Source organism: Oncorhynchus keta, unplaced genomic scaffold (assembly GCF_023373465.1).
Source record: "Oncorhynchus keta strain PuntledgeMale-10-30-2019 unplaced genomic scaffold, Oket_V2 Un_contig_4917_pilon_pilon, whole genome shotgun sequence".
In the NCBI taxonomy this organism is placed as follows: Eukaryota; Metazoa; Chordata; class Actinopteri; order Salmoniformes; family Salmonidae; genus Oncorhynchus; species Oncorhynchus keta.
Window position 1 is genome coordinate 1 of NW_026288028.1, and position 22,178 is coordinate 22,178.

At 45.8% G+C, this 22,178-nt stretch overlaps 1 protein-coding gene across 6 annotated transcripts in view; it reads left to right on the plus strand.

Moving 5' to 3' along the window:
* The first annotated feature begins 6 nt into the window (after positions 1 to 6).
* Positions 7 to 22,178, plus strand: part of LOC118374980 (SHC-transforming protein 1-like) — a 45,244-nt gene continuing 23,072 nt past the window's right edge. For 2 of the 6 annotated variants that reach the window (XM_052509657.1, XM_052509661.1), the window contains exon 1: positions 8,043 to 8,176. Coding sequence is in view for 3 of the 6 variants with exons in the window: in XM_052509659.1 (XP_052365619.1) it covers positions 6,002 to 6,013 (12 nt within the window). In the remaining 3 variants the exon portion in view is untranslated. Of the gene's footprint in view, positions 122 to 5,966; positions 6,014 to 8,042; positions 8,177 to 14,018; positions 14,066 to 22,178 lie in introns of those variants that run through there. The other 4 variants (XM_052509659.1, XM_052509660.1, XM_052509658.1 and 1 more) reach the window with 4 other exon arrangements.

Here is a 22,178-nt window from a genome sequence, read left to right on the forward strand (position 1 = left end):
AGCTGGCGTTTTGAACCTTCGCATTCAGCCACTTGTGTAATTTAGTTAGAGGTAGGCCTACGGGACAACAACAGCTGGGAGAAAACAAGAGGCACAAAAGGTACAAGGAGGAAGATAGCTGGTAAGTTCTCCTGACAAAAGTTCAGTACACTTCTCTGGGCATGGTTTGGGCTTGAATTTTAAGGGCTGCGTGTTGTAACGTGGTAGAGAGACGTTTTAGGACATTCGAATACTAAAGCAACAACATTCTGGCTGATATATTAATATTATTTGCTATAGGCCGATTGTAGGCTGCCTTACTTTTTGTTGTGCCATCAGTTCGATGTTGGCGAAACAATCTTTTCCTGATATCTATTCTAGCAAGACTGCTGAGTTCAGTATAGCCGTATTACGAAAAATGTAGTTATGGTAACATTGCGAAATTTAGCCTAGTGATACAAAGTAACTAGCCTAGGCCGAACATTAAACATTGTATCTATTCAACAGAAGTCGCAAACAACCGTGTTGTCACTTTTGGGTGTTTTCAAAATAAAAGTGGTTTGCTGCATAGGCTACTAGAAATAGTCAGTTCTGTAGGCCTGGGTCCCTGTGATATCATTACTTTCCTCACAACAAGTTGTCCAACTCTGACAACAAGTTGTCCAACTCTGTCATTTAAACTGTTCTGGTAACACTTTATAGACCTACATGAGTACTAATACTGTAACAAGAAAAGTAACCGCACTGTTTGTATTGACGTGTTGTTTACGTACTACTATAGCAATATGGAGTTTTGTTTGTTTTTCTACACGTGGAACAGGAACTGACCACTATTCCGTTTATGTAAACTCCACAATACCTACTATGCAATGGAAACTATGCTACCATTCTTACTATGTAAAAACACGTTAATGCAAGGCTATTACTAAATGAATCCCAGTGTTACCACACAGGTTTAGAGAAACTGAATCTAAAGTCTTAGACTAAACAGGCTGGTTTTGGCTTTCTGTAAATGCTCTAGTTCTTTTTCAGCGACCTAATCAGAAGTTCACATTTCTGTGATGTGCAATATAGATCATTAGTATATTGTCAAGATGGCATTCTCATGGAGATGATTTCATGTTTCAATTGGTCTAGGTTCTATATTGTCATGGAAGTGTAACTATTTGTTTCAGACAACAATGATAATTTAAATAATCTGTAACAAGCCCTGACTAAAACAGTACTCTGTAGTTGGATACGTGCCATACAGAACATTCAACAACAAGCTGTGATGCTGGGCCCTTCATAAGCCTATGATTCGGGCTGTATTGGTGTGGCCAGATACATAAACACACACAGTTGTTATGGTTACCTACACCTCAGTCTGTGATGGGACTACTGTTGTTAGACAGCTGGCCTGGTCCTGAGCCCTATACCACGTATTTGGTTTGAGGAGTTACCGAGGTCACGTTGGTCAACTCTGAGTTCAACTCGGGATAACTGGTACCACGACAGTGGCTCACCTTTCAGCCAGGTACATTTCTATGGCAACAAATCCAGAACTAACCTGCACCTGGGCAGGCTTACTCAGGGTTAACTCCATGTATCCTGAATGAAGTGTCACGAGTTAAAGACCAATAAAATCAAGTAAAACGTGTGTATAACTTAATACGATTATTATATCGATAGGAGTGGGGGAAAGGTGCTTGTGTATTGATAAGCACACTAAAGAAGGTATTAACGATAATAAAATAAAGACGGCCCTTCAACGAGAGCCTATTTTACACCACAGCCTGCTGAATGTGCAGCATAACTCTTTTCATTTTGCACAAATTAAGACGTGGCACTGACTCGCCCATGGATGGATGTTTCAGCCTTGTCTCAATGAAAAGTTTGGTGTTCCACCAGACACGTGTGACATGCATGCGCAGTTACAAGCCTGCTAGAGTTAGCAGCAGGCATATAAGCAATATCCACTGTTGTAGTACGGATGAAGCCTGAGCTGGAATGTGACTAAAGCTGACTAGCTTTGGAAAACCCTGAGTAAATCTAAGTTTAATCATAGTATACCACTCTGATGGTTTGGCGACACCCCAGACAGACAGGAGTCAGGGATGGAGTGGATAGAGGTAGGCTTGTGTCTGAACAGACTGCTTCATAATAAGCCCAGCTCCCATATCACACTCTCACACACTCCTTAAACTCACTGTCAGTGGGTTATCTCTCTGATGGTGACGAAGAGGAGGAAGGCTTGACTGACTGCTGCATGGGGATAATAAACTCTGAGAGACTGAAATGTCAGTGTTAGAAATGTACATGCACACACACTACCAACTAATCTATTAATCTATCTGTCAATCAAATACATCCTGTTTGACACAGAGCTTCACAATCCACCTCAGACCCTCTCAATCAAACAAGGTCTGCCTAATCTAATGCAGACCCTATCAATCAAAAGCAGAACCAATCAGTCCTGTCTGTGTGATAAGCTTGGCTGGGTGACACCTTTCGTTAACTCCCTTTTGATTTGGCAGACAGGTGTGTGTATCTCTGCTCAAAAATAAGTGTGTGCGGCGTGTGCACATATACATGTGTGCACACGTGTGCCAGCCCTTAGTTGCAATGGGCAACAGTCTTGGATTTCACTCAGCGTCAGTTTGTATATCAATATGAGGCGGTGTCTGACATGTAGCTCACTGCCAGAGGAAAAAAGCCAAGCAGCTGGCTAGATACTGCTCTGTTTTAGCTGGCAATATACTGTTTCAGCTGTTGTGAGCAGCAGCTTATCTGCATCAAGAAGAGGTTTTGTTTCCATGGTTTTAAGAACATTCATATGTATGACCTTTGACTTATTTGGGTCCTTCACTGTAACACTTAATTGTGGACCCAAATAGTTTTCAGCGTGTGTGGAAACACTATAGGAGCAGTTATCTGGGTCTCAGTGTGTGGTTGTCCGTCTCTTACAATGTAGCGGAAGAGATGGTGATGCCTGAGCTCCACTTCCTGCCCTGCAGCCCTGGTCTGCCTCCTACTCACTTCACATAGACACTTAAGACTACATGCTGAGCTGCAGACAGATTCACTCCCACATAGTTTAAATGTAACTAAAGGCCTACTAGTATTTACTTGATGCACTTAATAACTGTAAGTCGCTTTGCATAAAAGTGTCTTCTAAATGGCATATATAATAATCAAGTCCCAAAGTAATCATTATGATACCACTATTTATAGATTCATAGATTTTTATTTTGTGATACAAAACAGGGAGCTTTATCAGGGTTGCACATGCTTCATACTCAGGCCAATAATATACGGGTGCTTCCTGCCGGTCCTGTCGGTCATATTTGGTCAGCAAAGTTAAAGAGGGACATTCCTAATGTCTGATGTTATTAATAGGAGTACATATGAACAGGGAGCGAATGGAACTCCTGTCCACTGAATGGAAGCGAATGAAATGAATAGAATGGTTAGCTCCCGTACTTCCTGGTCTCCTTTATGACATCTCTGTGCCTAATCCTGTTTTCTGCCATCCTAGGTTCATGGCATTGGGTCTGTGTGGTGTGAAGACCTCTGTGTGGGAGGTTTGTGAGGTTAAAAGGGAACTGTTTCAGTCTCACATCCTGCTCTGGCCCAGAGGCTACAGTTTCCAGGGATTACTTATTGTTTCTCTGTAAAGTGTTACACTCTGAGTTCCCTATGGTGTGCAGTCTGTGTAGTGTTACACACTAATAGTTCCCCTGGCTGGCTGAGCCTGTAGTCAGGAGTTCTCTGTCTACCATACCAGTATGTTTGTGAATAAAGTGATACGACTCTGAGTTTCTTCAGTCTTTGTGCTGTTGTCTTGAATTATCCAATTTATTTGGGCCATGAGTTGTGTAGGGTAGGCTATGAGTCAGAGCGAGTCTGTATAGATTTGGACAGGACAGACCTGTCCTGTGTGTTGTAATGTATTGGTCTCCGTTAAGGCCTGTGGTTCTGGACAGTGAGGTGTGTGCGCGTGCGTTTGTGTGTACAGCAATTCTTGGGCCCTGTAGAATTGGTTAATATTCATCAAAGCAGCAACACAGAAGGGAGAGGGACATTGGGAGAAGAGATGGAGAGAGACTGATGGGAGATATCTTGTTATTCAGTCAAGTCTAGCAGTCACTGCCCTGAGAATCTTTGGTTTATATATGACAGCTTTGCACGCTCTTAGTGAAGACATCAAAACTATGAAATAACACCATTATTCTACAATGTAGAAAATAGTAAAAATAAAGAAAACAATGAGTAGGAGTGTCCAAACTTTTCACTGGTACTGTATATGCATTTTTACACCCAGGTTGAAACACTCACCAGACAGATAATTAGGTACACCCATCTAGTACCGGGTCAGACCCCCTTTGCCTCCAGAACAGCCTGAATTCTTTGTGGCATTCTACAAGGTGTCGGAAACGTTCCACAGGGATGTTGGCGTCATGGGCTCATGCAGTTGCTGCAGATTGGACAGTGGTACATACATGCTGTGAACAGCCCGTTCCATCTCCTCCTAAATATGTTCTATTGGGTTGAGGTCTGTGGACTGACCCGGCCACAACAATAAACTGAACTGGCTGTCATGTTCCAGGGGATGTTTCCACTCCTCAATTGTCCAGTGTTGGTGATCGAGTGCCCACTGGAGCCACTTCTTCTTGTTTTTAGTTGATAGGAGTGGAAACCAGTTTGGTCAGGACAGGAGGCAGGCAGAATGGGAATGTGTGTGTTTTGAGTATCTGAGAGTAGCTAAGTATGTTAGTAGGCAATAAAAAAACGTTACCTTCAGACTGCCTGTCCTTTTTTAATAGCCAGGCAGCGGCACAAATTCCAGCAAATAAACACCTGTTTCAAATAAATGCTGTGTCTAAATGTAATTGTTTACGAGTGAACTTCAGTGAGTACAGTAAAGATAAAGGAGAGTCATGGATGAGACTGCAGTGTGGTTTGACATGGTCGACTCAACTACGGTGGATACAAGAGGTGCAACGAGTGAGACAATGGTGCTGAAACGTGAAATTGGGGGTGTATGATGGGCAGCCTAGTCTTTGCATGTCTGATCTGTGATGGATTTGTTATTACAATGTTTATACTGGTCACAAACAGTGTGGTAGTCTTTTCAACATTTTATTGAGCAAGAGCTGTGTGTGTTAAGGAAGTAGACGCCTGGCTGAAATAAAAGCCTGTCTCTATCAGTGATTAAAGCAAATAAACACCTGGGATATTATTTGAAGTTTTACAGTATTTGGTATTGAAGGATAGAGGAAGGGACAGACTTGGAGAACCTGAGAGGAAAAGAGAAAATCAATGCAAGACAGAGCAGACAAAGGGAAACAGACAAGAGTAAGTGAAGGAAGGAGAGTGGATAGAGAGAATAAAACGAGGATAGAGGAAGGGCGAGTTTCAGGTCGTTTCCCTATCTGTTTCTCTCATGTAGAACTGTTAACTGGTCTGGTCGGCTGGTTGGGCCTGCTGAATGCTGAAAGCCTGGCTAATCTAATGTCCACATCACCCACGAATCACATTGATATACCCTCTATAACCTGACTATTTCTGGACCTGTTCTGTCACATTCACAACATCTGACAGGTTATATGTTGTGCGTGTGTCTACACATATTTGGGAAGGAAAGCTGTTGTCTGGATTTATTTGACTAGTCTCTGAAAGTAATTCCTTTCATTCCACAATGTGTGTCTGAACATGCTCAATATACACACACACACTGTCTTTGGTATGATACAAAACCAGCTTGCCTAACGTGTGTGTGTGTGTGTGTGTGTGTGTGTGTGTGTGTGTGTGTGTACCTTTGCGCTCACCTGAGCAAGGAGGTCACATGACTCTCTCCACAGCTGATCCTGGGAGCAATGCATGCTCCAAGCCAAGTGTTTGTGAGGGGATCATTTAGGAGAACTACGATTCGCTACATGTACAACGCTCAGTGATTGGCTAAGAGTGTGCTTACCGTGTGCTGATGTGCGCTTTGGTGTTTTTAGGGTTACAGACACTCACAAGCAGTCAGTGTTGTCCCATGGAATACGTGGTAAGAACTTGAGAGACACACACACAGGCATATGGGTTGCTGGTTGCGCCTCCCACTGTCAGTATCTCCCTGCTGTAAAGGACATTGTTTATTTGTCTGTCTAAGCCATTTAGAGGTGTGTGTGTGTGTGTGTTACGCTGGTGCAGGGCCTGGTGTGGGGTTGCTGGGTGTGCATTCAACAAGCACAACAATCACTCTGTATACCGCTGTGATCTGTATGGTGAACGGTGTCATCACACTGTGTGTTCAACAATCACTCTGTATACCGCTGTGATCTGTATGGTGAACGGTGTCATCACACTGTGTGTTCAACAATCACTCTGTATACCGCTGTGATCTGTATGGTGAACGGTGTCATCACACTGTGGGTGTGCTTTCAACAATCACTCTGTATACCGCTGTGATCTGTATGGTGAACGGTGTCATCACACTGTGGGTGTGCTTTCAACAATCACTCTGTATACCGCTGTGATCTGTATGGTGAACGGTGTCATCACACTGTGTGTTCAACAATCACTCTGTATACCGCTGTGATCTGTATGTTGAACGGTGTCATCACACTGTGTGTTCAACAATCACTCTGTATACCGCTGTGATCTGTATGGTGAACGGTGTCATCACACTGTGTGTTCAACAATCACTCTGTATACCGCTGTGATCTGTATGGTGAACGGTGTCATCACACTGTGGGTGTGTGTTCAACAATCACTCTGTATACCGCTGTGATCTGTATGGTGAACGGTGTCATCACACTGTGGGTGTGCGTTCAACAATCACTCTGTATACCGCTGTGATCTGTATGGTGAACGGTGTCATCACACTGTGGGTGTGTGTTCAACAATCACTCTGTATACCGCTGTGATCTGTATGGTGAACGGTGTCATCACACTGTGGGTGTGCGTTCAACAATCACTCTGTATACCGCTGTGATCTGTATGGTGAACGGTGTCATCACACTGTGGGTGTGCGTTTCACAATCACTCTCTCTGTGGGCAACGCTTTGTAACGCTGAGGTGTTGACGTGGGTTCTGTGGTTCTCTCCTGATTCTGTCTCTCTAGCGGTTCTGCAGTTCTAGATATTCTTCTGTGTTTCTGTCTGAATCTCGGTTCTCATCACTGGAAGTTCTTACTTGATGTACTGATCACTTTGGTTTCTCTTTTCTTTTTAAGACTTGAAGAATATGTATCTTGACTGCCACATCAAGTGTATTGTTTCTGTTGTTTACTGTCCTGTTTGTGAGATAATAACCTGTTCTTTACCAGCGGTGAACTCGTGGTACAGTAGCTGCTTGGCATTGCCAGGTTAAGTGTTCATATTTGGCCATATACATCAAGGTTATTCACAATGCCCTCAAATCAGCCTGCATGTCTGGTCTGTGTGGTCTGTCTGGTCTGTTGAAAGAGAGAGAGACTCTCCCCTCCCTCTCTTTCTCTCCCTCTCTCCCTCTGTCTGTTTCCCTCCTTTTTTCTCTTTCCCTCCATCTCAATTCAATCCATCTCTCCCTCTGGTTCTCAGGTTACCAAACAGGAATAAGGGGGAGGAGCCTTTTAGAGGGGAAACAGCCCATGTGGGCTCTACTATCTCCATCCCTCTCGCCTTCCCCTCCTCCATCCATTCCTTTGTCCTTGCGCGTGTGTGTGTGTGTGTGTGTCTGTGTGTGTCTGTGTGTGAGAAAGGGAGAGAGCAACGCTCAGTGCGCACACGTGCATGTACTGTTAAATGGTTTAGAATGCAAAGTGGAAGAGGGGTAAAAGGGGAGGAGAGAGGGAAAGGGAGGGAGGGGAATGGAATGAGAGGGAAAGGGAGGGAGGGGAATGGAATGAGAGGGAAAGGGAGGGAGGGGAATGGAACGAGAGGGAAAGGGAGGGAGGGGAATGGAACGAGAGGGAGGGGAATGGAACGAGAGGGAGGGGAATGGAACGAGAGGGAGGGGAATGGAACGAGAGGGAGGGGAATGGAACGAGAGAGGGGAGGAGGGAGGGAGGGAGGGGAATGGAACGAGAGAGGGAGGAGGGAGGGAGGGATATGCACACTGTACGAAAGCTGGCGTTTTGAACCTTCGCATTCAGCCACTTGTGTAATTTAGTTAGAGGTAGGCCTACGGGACAACAACAGCTGGGAGAAAACAAGAGGCACAAAAGGTACAAGGAGGAAGATAGCTGGTAAGTTCTCCTGACAAAAGTTCAGTACACTTCTCTGGGCATGGTTTGGGCTTGAATTTTAAGGGCTGCGTGTTGTAACGTGGTAGAGAGACGTTTTAGGACATTCGAATACTAAAGCAACAACATTCTGGCTGATATATTAATATTATTTGCTATAGGCCGATTGTAGGCTGCCTTACTTTTTGTTGTGCCATCAGTTCGATGTTGGCGAAACAATCTTTTCCTGATATCTATTCTAGCAAGACTGCTGAGTTCAGTATAGCCGTATTACGAAAAATGTAGTTATGGTAACATTGCGAAATTTAGCCTAGTGATACAAAGTAACTAGCCTAGGCCGAACATTAAACATTGTATCTATTCAACAGAAGTCGCAAACAACCGTGTTGTCACTTTTGGGTGTTTTCAAAATAAAAGTGGTTTGCTGCATAGGCTACTAGAAATAGTCAGTTCTGTAGGCCTGGGTCCCTGTGATATCATTACTTTCCTCACAACAAGTTGTCCAACTCTGACAACAAGTTGTCCAACTCTGTCATTTAAACTGTTCTGGTAACACTTTATAGACCTACATGAGTACTAATACTGTAACAAGAAAAGTAACCGCACTGTTTGTATTGACGTGTTGTTTACGTACTACTATAGCAATATGGAGTTTTGTTTGTTTTTCTACACGTGGAACAGGAACTGACCACTATTCCGTTTATGTAAACCCCACAATACCTACTATGCAATGGAAACTATGCTACCATTCTTACTATGTAAAAACACGTTAATGCAAGGCTATTACTAAATGAATCCCAGTGTTACCACACAGGTTTAGAGAAACTGAATCTAAAGTCTTAGACTAAACAGGCTGGTTTAGGCTTTCTGTAAATGCTCTAGTTCTTTTTCAGCGAACTAATCAGAAGTTCACATTTCTGTGATGTGCAATATAGATCATTAGTATATTGTCAAGATGGCATTCTCATGGAGATGATTTAATGTTTCAATTGGTCTAGGTTCTATATTGTCATGGAAGTGTAACTATATGTTTCAGACAACAACGATCATTTAAATAATCTGTAACAAGCCCTGACTAAAACAGTACTCTGTAGTTGGATACGTGCCATACAGAACATTCAACAACAAGCTGTGATGCTGGGCCCTTCATAAGCCTATGATTCGGGCTGTATTGGTGTGGCCAGATACATAAACACACACAGTTGTTATGGTTACCTACACCTCAGTCTGTGATGGGACTACTGTTGTTAGACAGCTGGCCTGGTCCTGAGCCCTATACCACGTATTTGGTTTGAGGAGTTACCGAGGTCACGTTGGTCAACTCTGAGTTCAACTCGGGATAACTGGTACCACGACAGTGGCTCACCTTTCAGCCAGGTACATTTCTATGGCAACAAATCCAGAACTAACCTGCACCTGGGCAGGCTTACTCAGGGTTAACTCCATGTATCCTGAATGAAGTGTCACGAGTTAAAGACCAATAAAATCAAGTAAAACGTGTGTATAACTTAATACGATTATTATATCGATAGGAGTGGGGAAAGGTGCTTGTGTATTGATAAGCACACTAAAGAAGGTATTAACGATAATAAAATAAAGACGGCCCTTCAACGAGAGCCTATTTTACACCACAGCCTGCTGAATGTGCAGCATAACTCTTTTCATTTTGCACAAATTAAGACGTGGCACTGACTCGCCCATGGATGGATGTTTCAGCCTTGTCTCAATGAAAAGTTTGGTGTTCCACCAGACACGTGTGACATGCATGCGCAGTTACAAGCCTGCTAGAGTTAGCAGCAGGCATATAAGCAATATCCACTGTTGTAGTACGGATGAAGCCTGAGCTGGAATGTGACTAAAGCTGACTAGCTTTGGAAAACCCTGAGTAAATCTAAGTTTAATCATAGTATACCACTCTGATGGTTTGGCGACACCCCAGACAGACAGGAGTCAGGGATGGAGTGGATAGAGGTAGGCTTGTGTCTGAACAGACTGCTTCATAATAAGCCCAGCTCCCATATCACACTCTCACACACTCCTTAAACTCACTGTCAGTGGGTTATCTCTCTGATGGTGACGAAGAGGAGGAAGGCTTGACTGACTGCTGCATGGGGATAATAAACTCTGAGAGACTGAAATGTCAGTGTTAGAAATGTACATGCACACACACTACCAACTAATCTATTAATCTATCTGTCAATCAAATACATCCTGTTTGACACAGAGCTTCACAATCCACCTCAGACCCTCTCAATCAAACAAGGTCTGCCTAATCTAATGCAGACCCTATCAATCAAAAGCAGAACCAATCAGTCCTGTCTGTGTGATAAGCTTGGCTGGGTGACACCTTTCGTTAACTCCCTTTTGATTTGGCAGACAGGTGTGTGTATCTCTGCTCAAAAATAAGTGTGTGCGAGCGTGTGCACATATACATGTGTGCACACGTGTGCCAGCCCTTAGTTGCAATGGGCAACAGTCTTGGATTTCACTCAGCGTCAGTTTGTATATCAATATGAGGCGGTGTCTGACATGTAGCTCACTGCCAGAGGAAAAAAGCCAAGCAGCTGGCTAGATACTGCTCTGTTTTAGCTGGCAATATACTGTTTCAGCTGTTGTGAGCAGCAGCTTATCTGCATCAAGAAGAGGTTTTGTTTCCATGGTTTTAAGAACATTCATATGTATGACCTTTGACTTATTTGGGTCCTTCACTGTAACACTTAATTGTGGACCCAAATAGTTTTCAGCGTGTGTGGAAACACTATAGGAGCAGTTATCTGGGTCTCAGTGTGTGGTTGTCCGTCTCTTACAATGTAGCGGAAGAGATGGTGATGCCTGAGCTCCACTTCCTGCCCTGCAGCCCTGGTCTGCCTCCTACTCACTTCACATAGACACTTAAGACTACATGCTGAGCTGCAGACAGATTCACTCCCACATAGTTTAAATGTAACTAAAGGCCTACTAGTATTTACTTGATGCACTTAATAACTGTAAGTCGCTTTGCATAAAAGTGTCTTCTAAATGGCATATATAATAATCAAGTCCCAAAGTAATCATTATGATACCACTATTTATAGATTCATAGATTTTTATTTTGTGATACAAAACAGGGAGCTTTATCAGGGTTGCACATGCTTCATACTCAGGCCAATAATATACGGGTGCTTCCTGCCGGTCCTGTCGGTCATATTTGGTCAGCAAAGTTAAAGAGGGACATTCCTAATGTCTGATGTTATTAATAGGAGTACATATGAACAGGGAGCGAATGGAACTCCTGTCCACTGAATGGAAGCGAATGAAATGAATAGAATGGTTAGCTCCCGTACTTCCTGGTCTCCTTTATGACATCTCTGTGCCTAATCCTGTTTTCTGCCATCCTAGGTTCATGGCATTGGGTCTGTGTGGTGTGAAGACCTCTGTGTGGGAGGTTTGTGAGGTTAAAAGGGAACTGTTTCAGTCTCACATCCTGCTCTGGCCCAGAGGCTACAGTTTCCAGGGATTACTTATTGTTTCTCTGTAAAGTGTTACACTCTGAGTTCCCTATGGTGTGCAGTCTGTGTAGTGTTACACACTAATAGTTCCCCTGGCTGGCTGAGCCTGTAGTCAGGAGTTCTCTGTCTACCATACCAGTATGTTTGTGAATAAAGTGATACGACTCTGAGTTTCTTCAGTCTTTGTGCTGTTGTCTTGAATTATCCAATTTATTTGGGCCATGAGTTGTGTAGGGTAGGCTATGAGTCAGAGCGAGTCTGTATAGATTTGGACAGGACAGACCTGTCCTGTGTGTTGTAATGTATTGGTCTCCGTTAAGGCCTGTGGTTCTGGACAGTGAGGTGTGTGCGCGTGCGTTTGTGTGTACAGCAATTCTTGGGCCCTGTAGAATTGGTTAATATTCATCAAAGCAGCAACACAGAAGGAGAGGGACATTGGGAGAAGAGATGGAGAGAGACTGATGGGAGATATCTTGTTATTCAGTCAAGTCTAGCAGTCACTGCCCTGAGAATCTTTGGTTTATATATGACAGCTTTGCACGCTCTTAGTGAAGACATCAAAACTATGAAATAACACCATTATTCTACAATGTAGAAAATAGTAAAAATAAAGAAAACAATGAGTAGGAGTGTCCAAACTTTTCACTGGTACTGTATATGCATTTTTACACCCAGGTTGAAACACTCACCAGACAGATAATTAGGTACACCCATCTAGTACCGGGTCAGACCCCCTTTGCCTCCAGAACAGCCTGAATTCTTTGTGGCATTCTACAAGGTGTCGGAAACGTTCCACAGGGATGTTGGCGTCATGGGCTCATGCAGTTGCTGCAGATTGGACAGTGGTACATACATGCTGTGAACAGCCCGTTCCATCTCCTCCTAAATATGTTCTATTGGGTTGAGGTCTGTGGACTGACCCGGCCACAACAATAAACTGAACTGGCTGTCATGTTCCAGGGGATGTTTCCACTCCTCAATTGTCCAGTGTTGGTGATCGAGTGCCCACTGGAGCCACTTCTTCTTGTTTTTAGTTGATAGGAGTGGAAACCAGTTTGGTCAGGACAGGAGGCAGGCAGAATGGGAATGTGTGTGTGTTTTGAGTATCTGAGAGTAGCTAAGTATGTTAGTAGGCAATAAAAAAAACGTTACCTTCAGACTGCCTGTCCTTTTTTAATAGCCAGGCAGCGGCACAAATTCCAGCAAATAAACACCTGTTTCAAATAAATGCTGTGTCTAAATGTAATTGTTTACGAGTGAACTTCAGTGAGTACAGTAAAGATAAAGGAGAGTCATGGATGAGACTGCAGTGTGGTTTGACATGGTCGACTCAACTACGGTGGATACAAGAGGTGCAACGAGTGAGACAATGGTGCTGAAACGTGAAATTGGGGGTGTATGATGGGCAGCCTAGTCTTTGCATGTCTGATCTGTGATGGATTTGTTATTACAATGTTTATACTGGTCACAAACAGTGTGGTAGTCTTTTCAACATTTTATTGAGCAAGAGCTGTGTGTGTTAAGGAAGTAGACGCCTGGCTGAAATAAAAGCCTGTCTCTATCAGTGATTAAAGCAAATAAACACCTGGGATATTATTTGAAGTTTTACAGTATTTGGTATTGAAGGATAGAGGAAGGGACAGACTTGGAGAACCTGAGAGGAAAAGAGAAAATCAATGCAAGACAGAGCAGACAAAAGGGAAACAGACAAGAGTAAGTGAAGGAAGGAGAGTGGATAGAGAGAATAAAACGAGGATAGAGGAAGGGCGAGTTTCAGGTCGTTTCCCCCTATCTGTTTCTCTCATGTAGAACTGTTAACTGGTCTGGTCGGCTGGTTGGGCCTGCTGAATGCTGAAAGCCTGGCTAATCTAATGTCCACATCACCCACGAATCACATTGATATACCCTCTATAACCTGACTATTTCTGGACCTGTTCTGTCACATTCACAACATCTGACAGGTTATATGTTGTGCGTGTGTCTACACATATTTGGGAAGGAAAGCTGTTGTCTGGATTTATTTGACTAGTCTCTGAAAGTAATTCCTTTCATTCCACAATGTGTGTCTGAACATGCTCAATATACACACACACACTGTCTTTGGTATGATACAAAACCAGCTTGCCTAACGTGTGTGTGTGTGTGTGTGTGTGTGTGTGTGTGTGTACCTTTGCGCTCACCTGAGCAAGGAGGTCACATGACTCTCTCCACAGCTGATCCTGGGAGCAATGCATGCTCCAAGCCAAGTGTTTGTGAGGGGATCATTTAGGAGAACTACGATTCGCTACATGTACAACGCTCAGTGATTGGCTAAGAGTGTGCTTACCGTGTGCTGATGTGCGCTTTGGTGTTTTTAGGGTTACAGACACTCACAAGCAGTCAGTGTTGTCCCATGGAATACGTGGTAAGAACTTGAGAGACACACACACAGGCATATGGGTTGCTGGTTGCGCCTCCCACTGTCAGTATCTCCCTGCTGTAAAGGACATTGTTTATTTGTCTGTCTAAGCCATTTAGAGGTGTGTGTGTGTGTGTGTTACGCTGGTGCAGGGCCTGGTGTGGGGTTGCTGGGTGTGCATTCAACAAGCACAACAATCACTCTGTATACCGCTGTGATCTGTATGGTGAACGGTGTCATCACACTGTGTGTTCAACAATCACTCTGTATACCGCTGTGATCTGTATGGTGAACGGTGTCATCACACTGTGTGTTCAACAATCACTCTGTATACCGCTGTGATCTGTATGGTGAACGGTGTCATCACACTGTGGGTGTGCTTTCAACAATCACTCTGTATACCGCTGTGATCTGTATGGTGAACGGTGTCATCACACTGTGGGTGTGCTTTCAACAATCACTCTGTATACCGCTGTGATCTGTATGGTGAACGGTGTCATCACACTGTGTGTTCAACAATCACTCTGTATACCGCTGTGATCTGTATGGTGAACGGTGTCATCACACTGTGTGTTCAACAATCACTCTGTATACCGCTGTGATCTGTATGGTGAACGGTGTCATCACACTGTGTGTTCAACAATCACTCTGTATACCGCTGTGATCTGTATGGTGAACGGTGTCATCACACTGTGGGTGTGTGTTCAACAATCACTCTGTATACCGCTGTGATCTGTATGGTGAACGGTGTCATCACACTGTGGGTGTGCGTTCAACAATCACTCTGTATACCGCTGTGATCTGTATGGTGAACGGTGTCATCACACTGTGGGTGTGTGTTCAACAATCACTCTGTATACCGCTGTGATCTGTATGGTGAACGGTGTCATCACACTGTGGGTGTGCGTTCAACAATCACTCTGTATACCGCTGTGATCTGTATGGTGAACGGTGTCATCACACTGTGGGTGTGCGTTTCACAATCACTCTCTCTGTGGGCAACGCTTTGTAACGCTGAGGTGTTGACGTGGGTTCTGTGGTTCTCTCCCTGATTCTGTCTCTCTAGCGGTTCTGCAGTTCTAGATATTCTTCTGTGTTTCTGTCTGAATCTCGGTTCTCATCACTGGAAGTTCTTACTTGATGTACTGATCACTTTGGTTTTCTCTTTTCTTTTTAAGACTTGAAGAATATGTATCTTGACTGCCACATCAAGTGTATTGTTTCTGTTGTTTACTGTCCTGTTTGTGAGATAATAACCTGTTCTTTACCAGCGGTGAACTCGTGGTACAGTAGCTGCTTGGCATTGCCAGGTTAAGTGTTCATATTTGGCCATATACATCAAGGTTATTCACAATGCCCTCAAATCAGCCTGCATGTCTGGTCTGTGTGGTCTGTCTGGTCTGTTGAAAGAGAGAGAGACTCTCCCCTCCCTCTCTTTCTCTCCCTCTCTTCCTCTGTCTGTTTCCCTCCTTTTTCTCTTTCCCTCCATCTCAATTCAATCCATCTCTCCCTCTGGTTCTCAGGTTACCAAACAGGAATAAGGGGAGGAGCCTTTAGAGGGGAAACAGCCCATGTGGGCTCTACTATCTCCATCCCTCTCGCCTTCCCCTCCTCCATCCATTCCTTTGTCCTTGCGCGTGTGTGTGTGTGTGTGTCTGTGTGTGTCTGTGTGTGAGAAAGGGAGAGAGCAACGCTCAGTGCGCACACGTGCATGTACTGTTAAATGGTTTAGAATGCAAAGTGGAAGAGGGGTAAAAAGAGAGAGGGAAAGGGAGGGAGGGGAATGGAATGAGAGGGAAAGGGAGGGAGGGGAATGGAATGAGAGGGAAAGGGAGGGAGGGGAATGGAATGAGAGGGAAAGGGAGGGAGGGGAATGGAATGGAACGAGAGGGAAAGGGGAGGGAGGGGAATGGAACGAGAGGGAGGGGAAAGGAACGAGAGGGAGGGGAATGGAGGGAGAGGGAGGGGAATGGAACGAGAGGGAGGGAGGGGAAGGGAGGGAGGGGAATGGAACGAGAGGGAGGGGAGGGGAATGGAACGAGAGAGGGAGAGGGAGGGGAATGGAACGAGAGAGGGGAGGAGGGAGGGGAGGGAGGGGAATGGAGGAGAGGGAGGGGAATGGGAGAGGGAGGGAAATGGAGAGGGGAGGAGGGAGGGAGGGAAATGGAAGGAGGGAGGGAAATGGGGGAGGGGGGAGGGAGGGAAATGGAACGAGAGAGGGGAGGGAGGGAGGGAGGGAAATGGAACGAGAGAGGGGAGGAGGGGGAGGGAAATGGAAGGAGGGGGGAAATGGAAGGATAGAGGGGAGGGAGGGAAATGGAACGAGAGAGGGGGGAAATGGAACGAGAGAGGGGAGGGAGGGAAATGGAACGAGAAGGGGAGGGAGGGAAGGAAATGGAACGAGAGGGGGGAGGGAGGGAAGGAAATGGAACGAGAGAGGGGAGGGAGGGAAATGGAACGGGGAGGGAGGGAAATGGAACGAGAGGGGGAAAGGGAAGGAGGGGGGAGGGAAATGGGAGGAGAGAGGGAAAGGGTAGGAGGGGGGAGGGAGGGAAATGGAACGAGAGAGGGAAGGGGAAGGATGGGAGGGAGGGAGGAAATGGAACGAGAAGGGGAGGGAGGGAAATGGAACGAGAAGGGGAGGGAGGGAAGGAAATGGAACGAGAGGGGGAAAGGGAAGGAGGGGGAGGGAAATGGGAGGAGAGAGGGAAAGGGTAGGAGGGGGAGGGAGGGAAATGGAACGAGAGAGGGAAGGGGAAGGATGGGAGGGAGGGAGGGAAATGGAACGAGAGAGGGAAAGGGAAGGAGGGGTGAGCGGATGAGACAGGAAAAAAGCAGCAGCGCGTGAGAGAGGGAGAGAGAGAGGCGGCATCACCCAGATAGACAGAGAGGGAGAAGGAGAGGATAGACAGCGGGCTCGTCTCTCCCTCAGACAGAGCTGGAAGGAAAGCAAAGGGGAATGAGAGAGCGAAGCAAGAGGAGAGGAAGACAATGAAGGAGTGCCGTTGTTCAGCCCTGCCATTCTGCTGTTTCACATTCCGCTGAGACGGAGAAGAGAGGAGGAGGACAAGCTGAGGAGAGGATAGATGGAGAGGATATGAGATCTGGCAATGACTTAGTGATTTAAACGAGTGGAAGAGAGGAGAGCGGGTGTTTAAACATGAATATGGTTCTGATATGAATATGGAGCTCTGTTAATACCATGCTACGGATAATCACCTCTACTCTGTCTAACCCAAAATAAGGAACAATTGTTTTACATTTTTCATTCACTCTTGAAGCAAAGGAAGAGTTCTCAAGAATTTATTCACAACTCAAAACAATTATAGGTGGAAAAAAACCTGCTCTGCAGATTATTATACAATCACCACCTTTGTCGTTACTTACCTAACAGTTAGGACTGTACAGGAAAACATTCAGGTTGTTGTTATGCAATTTTTTTCTAAAGTGTTAGCTATTGTGATAGTAAAGTTTATTGATATTAATATTGACTATCATATATGAAAGTATTTCATCCTCTGAAGCAAAATATGTGTTAATCCATGTGTCCTAGCCAGAGTCTGGAATCAGCCAGGTTGGGATGTCAACATTGATTTGGTTTTATGGCCGGTGCGACGTGGGCCAAACTTTGATCATTTCCAGAGTGGTATTGATCCCTCCAGGAGTCTCTGGCTGGCCGACCGGCTGTGGTTTCTATAGTTAGATGTTAAAGACCGTAATGGGTCAGTCTCAGCTCTGCTTAGCTGCTCCTGGGCTCTGATTTGTGGAAGCAGTCTGTTATCTCGTTGTCTAAGATGTTTCTGCCGCTGTCAGGATTTCTCAATATAGATCCTGAGCAGGCTTCTCTTTTAATGTATGTTGCCACGGCAACTTGCATCCACTGCAGTCGGAGACAGACTGAGATGTAAAGTTCTTTTGAGTCTTTTTCTCTTTTTTCAAACACTGGTGCTGTTCTTTCTATACGGGTCTGTCTAGGGTGGTGATAACCAGGAGAAACAGTCCAGACAACTGGTGGGGTGGTGATAACCAGGAGAAACAGTCCAGACAACTGGTGGGGTGGTGATAACCAGGAGAAACAGTCCAGACTACTGGTGGGGTGGTGATAACCAGGAGAACCAGGAGAAACAGTCCAGACTACTGGTGGGGTGGTGATAACCAGGAGAACCAGGAGAAACAGTCCAGACTACTGGTGGGGTGGTGATAACCAGGAGAACCAGGAGAAACAGTCCAGACTACTGGTGGGGTGGTGATAACCAGGAGAAACAGTCCAGACTATTGGTGGGTTGGTGACAACCAGGAGAAACAGTAACCAGACTACTGGTGGGGTGGTGACCAGGAGAAACAGTCCAGACTACTGGTGGGGTGGTGATAACCAGGAGAAACTGGTGGGGTGGTGATAACCAGGAGAAACAGTCCAGACTACTGGTGGGGTGGTGATAACCAGGAGAAACAGTCCAGACTACTGGTGGGGTGGTGATAACCAGGAGAAACAGTCCAGACTACTGGTGGGGTGGTGATAACCAGGAGAAACAGTCCAGACTACTGGTGGGGTGGTGATAACCAGGAGAAACAGTCCAGACTACTGGTGGGGTGGTGATAACCAGGAGAAACAGACTGGTGGGGTGGTGATAACCAGGAGAAACAGTCCAGACTACTGGTGGGGTGGTGATAACCAGGAGAAACAGTCCAGACTACTGGTGGGGTGGTGATAACCAGGAGAAACAGTCCAGACTACTGGTGATAACCAGGAGAAACAGTCCAGACTACTGTGTAACCAGGAGAAACAGTCCAGGGTTGGTGATAACCAGGAGAAACAGTCCAGACTATTGGTGGGTTGGTGACAACCAGGAGAAACAGTCCAGACTACTGGTGGGGGGTGATAACCAGGAGAAACAGTCCAGACTACTGGTGGGGTGGTGATAACCAGGAGAAACAGTCCAGACTACTGGTGGGGTGGTGATAACCAGGAGAAACAGTCCAGACTATGGTGGGGGTGGTGATAACCAGGAGAACCAGGAGGGTTGGTGATAACCAGGAGAAACAGTCCAGACTACTGGTGGGGTGGTGATAACCAGGAGAAACAGTCCAGACTACTGGTGGGGTGGTGATAACCAGGAGAAACAGTCCAGACTACTGGTGGGGTGGTGATAACCAGGAGAAACAGTCCAGACTACTGGTGGGGGGTGATAACCAGGAGAAACAGTCCAGAACCAGGAGAAACAGTCCAGACTATTGGTGGGTTGGTGACAACCAGGAGAAACAGTCCAGACTACTGGTGGGGTGGTGACAACCAGGAGAAACAGTCCAGACTACTGGTGGGGTGGTGACAACCAGGAGAAACAGTCCAGACTACTGGTGGGGTGGTGATAACCAGGAGAAACAGTCCAGACTACTGGTGGGGTGGTGATAACCAGGAGAAACAGTCCAGACTACTGGTGGGGTGGTGATAACCAGGAGAAACAGTCCAGACTACTGGTGGGGTGGTGATAACCAGGAGAAACAGTCCAGACTACTGGTGGGGTGGTGACAACCAGGAGAAACAGTCCAGACTACTGGTGGGGTGGTGATAACCAGGAGAAACAGTCCAGACTACTGGTGGGGTGGTGACAACCAGGAGAAACAGTCCAGACTACTGGTGGGGTGGTGATAACCAGGAGAACCAGGAGAAACAGTCCAGACTACTGGTGGGGTGGTGATAACCAGGAGAAACAGTCCAGACTACTGGTGGGGTGGTGACAACCAGGAGAAACAGTCCAGACTACTGGTGGGGTGGTGACAACCAGGAGAAACAGTCCAGACTACTGGTGGGGTGGTGATAACCAGGAGAAACAGTCCAGACTACTGGTGGGGTGGTGATAACCAGGAGAAACAGTCCAGACTACTGGTGGGGTGGTGATAACCAGGAGAAACAGTCCAGACTACTGGTGGGGTGGTGATAACCAGGAGAAACAGTCCAGACTACTGGTGGGGTGGTGATAACCAGGAGAAACAGTCCAGACTACTGGTGGGGTGGTGATGACAACCAGGAGAAACAGTCCAGACTACTGGTGGGGTGGTGATAACCAGGAGAACCAGGAGAAACAGTCCAGACTACTGGTGATAACCAGGAGAAACAGTCCAGACTACTGGTGGGGTGGTGACAACCAGGAGAAACAGTCCAGACTACTGGTGATAACCAGGAGAAACAGTCCAGACAACTGGTGGGGTGGTGATAACCAGGAGAACCAGTCCAGACAACTGGTGGGGTGGTGATAACCAGGAGAAACAGTCCAGACAACTGGTGATAACCAGGAGAACCAGTCCAGACAACTGGTGGGGTGGTGATAACCAGGAGAAACAGTCCAGACTACTGGTGATAACCAGGAGAAACAGTCCAGACAACTGGTGGGGTGGTGTTAACCAGGAGAACCAGTCCAGACAACTGGTGGGGTGGTGATAACCAGGAGAAACAGTCCAGACAACTGGTGGGGTGGTGATAACCAGGAGAAACAGTCCAGACAACTGGTGGGGTGGTGATAACCAGGAGAAACAGTCCAGACTACTGGTGGGGTGGTGATAACCAGGAGAAACAGTCCAGACTACTGGTGATAACCAGGAGAAACAGTCCAGACTACTGGTGATAACCAGGAGAAACAGTCCAGACAACTGGTGGGGTGGTGTTAACCAGGAGAAACCTTTCCAGACTAGAACCTCTAACCTATTTTTGTAAATGTAGGCTCTGTCTAGAATTAATTTGATGCAGTGTTCTTACCGGTTTGCCATGAGGTGTATCTCTCGTTCTCTCTCTTTAGCTTGTGCTGTGCCATCTTTGCCATATTAAACTAGTGTCCTGACCGGGACAGGTGGTATACCAAGCCGATGTCAGAAATGACTCATCTGGATTACAATCAGATGATTCTACTGATACTGTATGTGGACATATCATTCACTTTGTACAGCTGTGGAACTGTGTAGTCTTAACTGGTATCATCAACTGTGTGTTGTTTATGTGTTAGTGTAGTGGTGACTTTCTCTACTTGTTGTGTGTGTTTTCTATCTGTGTGTAGGAGAATCAGGACATCTGTTCAGGTAGAGGGCGCTGTACTCTGCACTCGTCTGACCTACACTGTGTTTTATTCTGTGCACTAACATCTGGCAGGGCGAGGGTTAAACCTGCTGTACTAGCATTTACTAGTGTTAACCTATGTTTGCTGACTGACCCGTTGGCTATGTTTGTGACATCTCGTCACTGTTAGCGACTGGTTCTGTCTGTTGCTAGCGTTTCACAATTGAACGCAACTCTATACGTTCATCTGTGTTGACATTTATATTTTAGTCATTTAGCAGACACTCTTTTCCAGAGCGACTTAGAGTTGTAAGTGCATACTTGTTCGTACTGGTCCCCTGTAGGAATCGAACCCACAACCCTGGCGTTGAAAGCCTAATGCTCCACCAGGTGAGCCACACGGGACGCGTTGGCTACAGCCACTAATTGACCGTCGCGATCTGACCATCTAGCCTGCATTTAGCATTCCACTGGTAGTGCTACAGCACTAGGACAAATAGACATTTAGAGCATAGACTATAATGGAAGACTTTTGTAGTTATGCGAAGACAGTTAGGCTGTGCTAAGAGCCTGCCGTAGGCTGTCGTAAGACCTTAAATAGCTCTTCATACCCCCTACATAGCACTTCATAGCTAATCCCAGTCTGTGTCCTGATGTGTTCTGGTGCTCTCTGTCTGGGAGGAGACGTTAGCTAGCGAGTGCTGTGTCAGGCTCTGTAGACAGACCCTCTGGTGCTAGACTGGTGTGATCGAGCGAGCATCCCTCTGTCTGTTGCTAGGCAGCCAAAATCAAACGGCTAGCTGGTAGCCCTCTGCTTCCAAACATACAGGGCTTTAGCCGTTAGCGCTTGTTGTTGAAAGTCAACTTTCTCTGGTATCATCGTGTAACTCTTGGTGCCAAATTGTCAATCTGTTACAAAGTTTTATCTCAGTGGGTCAAACCTGGCAGAGTAATGGTTAGAACATGTGTAAAGTGCTGGAAACAACACTGATATGTGAGCTGACAAGCCCCTGGAGTTATATTCCAGGTTCAACCTCCACTATTCAGTCCTGTGAGCTGACAAGCCCCTGGAGT